This window comes from Morone saxatilis, unplaced genomic scaffold, assembly GCF_004916995.1.
Source record: "Morone saxatilis isolate NCDOM2014 unplaced genomic scaffold, NCSU_SB_2.0 Contig14, whole genome shotgun sequence".
NCBI classification, from domain to species: Eukaryota; Metazoa; Chordata; class Actinopteri; family Moronidae; genus Morone; species Morone saxatilis.
The window spans coordinates 70,271-77,340 of NW_023339696.1; the positions used below are offsets into that span (position 1 = coordinate 70,271).

Below are 7,070 nucleotides of genomic sequence, written 5' to 3' on the forward strand. Positions count from 1 at the left end.
GTGTGTGTCCAGCATGTCTAACTTCTCAACAGCCTCCCTGGCTTTCTCTGAGGGGAACTATGGCAACGACAGCGGCTTGGCTGTTTATGTTGCAAAAGCAATAGACCCCACTCTCTGCTGGGACGACATCACCTGGCTGAAAAAACACACACATCTACCTGTGATTGTGAAAGGAGTACTGAATGGTACACACACGCACACACACACACGCACACCTTTTAATTACCCCAATTTCAACAGTGTGTTAGATAGATTTTAATGTGATTCTCCCAAAAGTAAAATCTTCATTTGCAAATTGATTTTCCTCTACACAGTAAAGTAAAAGTAAGTCATTATGGTCAGTGCTCAGTGTTGTTGGTATTTGCCTTCCTGAATTAAAAAACGCTTAATGGTGCCACATCAAGCTTGCCAATTATAATTTTTAAATGTATTTGTTCATTTGGCAGGTATAATGACTCCACATTAAGACCTCTTTTTTTTTTTTTTACATTTATTCGTCACTCCCACCACAACATTCTGCAAGTAATTCATTTGACTCAGTTAAAATTTTCATTTGTATAGCGCCAAATCATAACAAAAGTTATCTCAGGACACTAAACCTTACTCCTTATAAACATATTTACAGAGAGCCAATAGTTCCCATCATGAGCAAGCACTTGGCGACACCAGCACAGTAAAATAAAAAAATTATACTCAACCCTTCCTTCTTAACATAGTGGTTAAGTCAGTGATAAAACAGAAGAAGATGCTAAATTAAAGTACAGTACATGGTTAGAATTATATTGACATGTATTGACGTATACATCAATGGTGAATGCTTCAATGGTCCTGTAGTGTTTTTAAAAATAGGGCTCCAAACAGACTCAAACTTTCCAGATGACCTCCTCAAATTGTTCTTAATTTTCTCCAAATCTAAGAGCATCATGAGGTTTTTGAGCCCTAGAGATTGTTTAGGGTAAAATGGTGACTTCCAACAATATTCTTCTACGTGCTAACAAGAATGCAAAGGAAATACTGTCCTTTATATTCCTCCTAATTATTTGCTGATCTGTTATTACTTTTAGCAGCGCTCACAGATATTACATGCCTGACTTTGGTCCAAGATCCACTTGTCAGCTGAATGTGTGTGTGTGTGTTCAGGTCAGGATGCCATCCAGGCTGTGAACTACGGTGTTGATGGCATCGTGGTGTCAAATCACGGAGCTCGACAACTGGATGGAGTTCCTGCCACGGTCAGTGTGTGTGTGTGTGTATTGTTCTTTTATGAAATAACGAGTATCAGAATCTGATCTCTCAGAAATGATCTTCTTTTAAAACTGTATCTATAACATAATCTCTTCTGTTTTATACTGCAAAAATGACATATTGTAGGCTGTAGACAATAAACTTAAATATGGCATTTAAACTAGTCCTAATTGGTTTGTAATGTTTGTATTTGTAACATAGCTGCACTCTGGTCTCTGTCTTTAAAATATATTTATAGTGTTATTCTACACTTTACTTATTGTCAACAAATCCCTTGTTGCGTTCCCCAAATGTGTTGGTCTTTTGATACTTTCTGACTATCCTATCTGTGGCACTCAAGTCCATCGGTTCCTACTGTCTCAGAAGTTCACAGCTGGAAGCTGTTTGGTTGACATTCGCCTGTGATGGACAGTGATAGACAGATGGCTCTTCTAATCGATAAAGTATTTTATGGAAGTGCCTGCCCAATATAACAGTCAAACTAGTTTCCATGGAGAAAAACCTTCAATGCCGTTTTCTTTCAATTAAGAAATACTCTCCAGTTCTGATAGAACTGATGTTACCAGCATCTGTGCTATTTTTTTCTTTAGCTGCCACCATGTTTAATGAACAGTGTCTTCTTTCTGCGTTTCCCCTAAGCCACCAGTCCAGGGGTCAGCAACCTTTGCTATCAAAGTAGCCATCTTTGACAAAAAAATAAATGTAAAATCTGTCTGGAGCTGCAAAGCATATTTGAATCTTATAATGATCATTTCCCCCAGCAGATCAAACACACCAGTAAGCCAACAGGCTTTGGGGGTGAAAGCAAACAAGCCAATTTTTTTTATTTGGTGTGTAATGGCTACACAGTTTTACAACTGGAGAATGTAAAAATCACTACAACAGGCCTACAACAATCATAAATGATTCATTAAATGTACTGTATCTGACAATATAAGTGTGTGTGTTTGTGTGTGTAGCTGGATGTGTTGGAGGATGTAGTGAGGGCAGTGCAGGGTCGCTGTGATGTCTACATGGACGGAGGAGTGAGGCAAGGGACAGATGTCCTGAAGGCTTTAGCTATGGGAGCAAAGGCCGTCTTCATCGGCCGACCGGTGCTGTGGGGCCTCGCCTGTCAGGTGAAGCAGCACACTCATTGACAGTGTCATTAGCCTGGATTAGGAGGGTGGCTCAGAGTCTCAACACCAATCACTCAGATGCAATATTTGTAGAGAATGAATTTTTTGGCCGACACTAGTCCAAACACTGTTAGGCATTTTGCTGGTTTCAACAGGTTAATCTTAAAGGTCCAGTGTGTAGGATTTAGTGGCATCTAGTGGTGCAGTTGCCGATTGCAACGTACAACTCGGTGAGCACGAAAACGTGCTATGGGCCCTATTTAGAAACAGTTTTAGTTTGTCTGTTCTGGGCTACTGTAGAAACATGGCACTTCAACATGGTGAATTCCACAGAATGTGACCCATGGGGTCTGTAGATAAAAACAGCTCATTCTAAGGTAAAAAATTATATATTTTAAGGTGATTATACACTGATTAAAACATACCTATAAATATTATATCCAATTTTTGCCAATTGATCTTCCTAAATGTTACGCACTTTCCATACTGATTAAAGTACAAAAGAAAATCAGTATTGGTTCCATGTAAATTTCATTTAGTAGTTGTTACAGTTACAATTGTTACAATTTATTTTCTCAAAAATAGATTTAAAAGCCAGACTGAAGACATTTTATTGTTAACGATTGGATTTTAGACTTTTTAAGAACCCACAGACACCCTCAATGTGTGAAAGTGAAAGTGAACTCTGATCTGACTCACTATTTTGAAATTCAGTTCCACTTCAAATTTTGGTCATTAAAGTGATTAGCATGTAACCAAACATTTATCAATATTAGCTCAAAAATAAAGATGGTTATTAAAAACGTCAGACTAAATGTAATTGATAAAACAACATTAACATTCTAATGTGGCACACAACTAAAGGAATGTGTTCACATGCAGGGGGAACAGGGAGTTAGGGAGCTTCTGGAACTTCTGAAAGAGGAGCTGAGACTGGCTATGGCCCTGTCAGGTAACAAACACACACACACACAATCTTTCTAAGACCACTCTGTTTGTGTGTGTGTGTGTGTGTGTGTGTAGGTTGTCGTTCTATATCCGAGGTGAGCAGGTCTCTGGTCAGGAGAGTGGAGTTCACATCCAGGATGTGAGAGAAGAACCTGTTGGAAGGAATTTCCAGATAATACATTAATTAATTAGGGATGAAGAATCCTGATCAAGGTTTTTTTCTTTTCCTTCTTTTCCTGATCCGATCGAAGTCATCCCAATTAGATTTAGATTTTTCAAAGTAACAAAGCAGGCGGGGGCGTGCTCTCCACTGCTGTCTGTCTCTCTTCCTACAAGCAGAGTGGAGGAGAGACAGCAGAGAGTAGACAGTGGCTGCACTGGGCACGAAAGCTTTGCAAGTAAAAACGTGTAAATAAAATGAAGGATTGGGTCGGGTCAATTAGCCAATACCGATCAGTTAAAAATTCTTTGAGATGTGATTGGGACATCTTCATTTGCCATTTTCTGTATTCAGACTTGTTAAACCTTCAATCAAATCCTTTAAATAAAAAGCCTGATTTATTTTGGATGATACTGAATGTGTTTTATTTAAGGATTTTAAATTCAAAGTTAAAGATTTTTGCTCAGAACACTAGATCATTTTAAATGTTTAGAAATGGAAATATTTTCATATATGCAAAAGAAAATGGACAATTTCTGAGACACTGCAGCAAGAGACAACTGCTCCATATCTATAACAAACCCTTCTGATTGGATGTCCTGTAGCACAGCACCAATCATGACATCATCCAAGAGAGAACAAATAATAGATTTGGCTCTTTAATTGAATAAAAACAGATTTCAGTTTACATTAATAATTTAAAAACTGATGATGAACATTATTATTATTCAAAGACATCACACAGTCTGGCCAATAAGAGCCTCAGTACCCCCAGCCAATCAGAACTCTCCTGTGTATCTGTCAGGGCGTGGCCTTGCAGCGTCTCTGTCGTCTGTAGAGGTCAAAAGTCCATTGAGGGTGTCGTGTTGATGGTCGGAGCTTGTAGTTTACTGGTTCCTCTTCTGGTGAGAGGGGCTTCTGTCTGAAGAGGTCAGAGGTCATGAAGGGGAGGAGGGAGGGGCTAGCGGCTGCCTTGCTGCCATGGCAGCGGGGGGGCAGGGCCAGCAGCAGCCTGTCCTGCAGCACCTGGCTGATCAGCTGATCGTCCTGCACATCCACGCTGACCAATGAGGTGAAGAGAAGCTGAGAGGGGGAGACGTTCACTACTACAGACAGACACAGAGAGAGAGAGAGAGAGAGAAGAAAGAAAGGTTGTGAAATGCTAAATGTACACTGAAGCTAGAGTTGAAGTGAAATCTAAAAACCTAAAGTAAATGAAGACAAAAATAAATGAAGTCCAATTAGCACAGATTCCATTATTTTAAACTAAACTGGTGCTCAATGAGTTCAATGTAGGGGAGATCTAGGTAGTATCAGATCAATCAATAAATCACGAGCTCGTTTCTAATAAAGGGGGGTGTCAGTCTGCTGAGGGACAGTCCAGGCAGCCTCCTCCCTTCTCCAAACAGAAATAAGGGAGGTGAGAGGTCCTCCATAATGCTTCTCGCCATGAGGAGGAGGAGGAGACATAAAATGAGGCGAATGAAAACACCCTGTGCATGTGTGTTACCTTCAGTAGCTCTGGTGTTGATCAGGTTTTTGGCCCTTTTTGACCTCTGTAGAGTCTCCTGAATGGCCTTCCGGGAGTTAAACTCCACCCCCTGCAGGACAAACGAATGGTTAGCCCGCTGTTAGTCAGCTCAGTGACCATATAAACATGATCTACTAAGAAACAGTGAACCTGCAGTGACTGGAGCTCTGCCTTCAGGGCCAAAGTGGTGTTTAGCTCCGCCATCTCCAGACTGCGTGGATCTGGATTAGATGCTGCAGCAGGAGGGTCCACCAACTGCCTGGGGGCTACAGCAAGCAGAGGAGAGGAAGAAAAATGACTTTTATTGATCAATCTACTAATCAGCAACCACTGAGACAGTCCGACTGATGAGGAGGAACTAGAAATCAATATACTCTACTGGAGACAACAAAAACACTGTAAACTTATTGTTATTGATGTTGTTTAACAAAGCGGGATAAAGGAAAACAATTGACGTTTGTTAGATACGATTGTGCTGCTGTGTCCTGATGCATTATAAAGATGCAACTTCTTAAACTGTGCAGAACAGAATCAATACAATATGCAAACCTGGAAGCAAATAACTGCCATTAAGATTTGACTCTTGTAAGCAACTGGATTCCCAACTGTGATTTAATTTAATCACTACTCAATTCTTAACGTTGAACTTTAAATACCACTGAATTTATAGCAATTAAAGAAGCATTTCACCCGTGGAAACATTAATCTTTATTGAAAGTGGGTTATATATGTAGTCGAAATGTAACATAAATTGTGAATTTGGTGCCCTATTTGACCGAAGAAACAGAGTGTTGTATGCTGACCCCCCTCTAGAAGAAAGCATATGAGACTTCCTGCTTCGCAGTGATTTTTACCATCATAAAGCAGGAAGTGCAACCACTGAAATCCGTATTTGTCCCCCCGTCTGCAGGGAAAATGAGGGAATGATGCACGAGCCGATCCGTCGTCAAAAATATGACTGGGTTTTCTAACGATAGCAAAGCTTATGCAAATGGGTGAAGTAAGATATCTGAGGGCTTAAAAAAGACCCAACAAACTTCTATTCTGAAATGCGCCCTCTTCCAAAATATTCAACAGTCACCCTTTAAAACTTTTAGTATAGAGTAAGTTATGCATTTTTGGGTTTTAACAAATTTAAAAGGAGAAATATCCAAGGTACTTCAAATATTAACAAAACTAATTCATGGACAGCTCTGAAGATGCAGCTAGGTCTATTCGTGATGCCAAAACAGCCTGGTCAACATTGTGATGCCTAAAACATGTATGGTGAAAATTGGCCCGATCTAAACAAGTCTGGATAGCTAAACGGATAATCCCAAATCGAAGTCTGAATACCTCTCCCTTTATGTATAACTATCTATTGCCCCCGTCCTCAAAGACCATGCTGGCCTGTCAAAGCTTACGTTCCATCCTATCATGGAGTGATCTGTGGCTGCCTGTTAGGGTGCAAACCCTTTGTACGCTTCGTTACAATGTCGAAGGAAAAGAATGAAGATTTTTTGTTATGGATAAACAGTGGGTTTGTTTGCTGCTCATGTAAGCTGTGCCTGCCTAGTGCTTAGTTTAGCTATGCCTACAATAGTACTGAAGAGCGCAGGAGACTGGTAAAAAAATACACCACACTCCCCTTTACGCGCAAGTAGAGTAGCAAGGAAGCACCTCAAGGTTTAACCTCAAGTAAAGGAAAAAAAACGTCAGGAATCTGACCATGTGTTCCAAAGTAAACGTGCCCTTCTTTTGGTTTCTATGAGGGAGAAGCACCCTTGTACAAAAAGCTGTTTGCTGTGCAAAGCCTTCAAAAAAAGCAGGGTTTGAAGTATCGCCGCTCCTCAAAATCCTGATCTCCTGCACAGAACAGCACCACTCCTACTGCCTAACATTCCCCCACTTCCAATAAATCCAATGATTATTACAAATATTACAGAAGCGCACCAGGAGGAGCCATGTTTCGCTGCGCTTTCCTCCTAGGCGAATCCCCGATTAAGCGATCCGAAAATGGCTAATTAAGAAATACACTTTTAATGGTATAAAGGTGGAGTGACGGGGTACACTTAATGGAGTAGGGCCT

At 40.4% G+C, this 7,070-nt stretch overlaps 2 protein-coding genes across 2 annotated transcripts in view; one reads left to right on the top strand and one right to left on the bottom strand.

Moving 5' to 3' along the window:
* Positions 1-3,874, top strand: part of hao1 (hydroxyacid oxidase (glycolate oxidase) 1) — a 5,690-nt gene extending 1,816 nt beyond the window's left edge. Inside the window, exons 4-8 of the mRNA XM_035654646.1 lie at positions 13-185; positions 1,141-1,232; positions 2,205-2,363; positions 3,246-3,315; positions 3,387-3,874. Of these exons, the coding sequence (XP_035510539.1) occupies positions 13-185; positions 1,141-1,232; positions 2,205-2,363; positions 3,246-3,315; positions 3,387-3,454 (562 nt within the window). The 3' untranslated portion in view covers positions 3,455-3,874. The remainder of the gene's footprint in view (positions 1-12; positions 186-1,140; positions 1,233-2,204; positions 2,364-3,245; positions 3,316-3,386) is intronic.
* Positions 3,875-4,116: 242 nt separating this feature from the next.
* ppp1r35 (protein phosphatase 1, regulatory subunit 35) lies at positions 4,117-5,292 on the bottom strand. Its single transcript, XM_035654653.1, has 3 exons — positions 5,153-5,292; positions 4,982-5,072; positions 4,117-4,577 (listed from the first exon to the last, which is right to left on the bottom strand). The coding sequence occupies exons 1-3, from the start codon at positions 5,204-5,206 to the stop codon at positions 4,273-4,275; spliced, it is 450 nt and encodes a 149-aa protein (XP_035510546.1). The 5' UTR covers positions 5,207-5,292; the 3' UTR covers positions 4,117-4,272.
* Between the last annotated feature and the right edge of the window lie 1,778 nt (positions 5,293-7,070).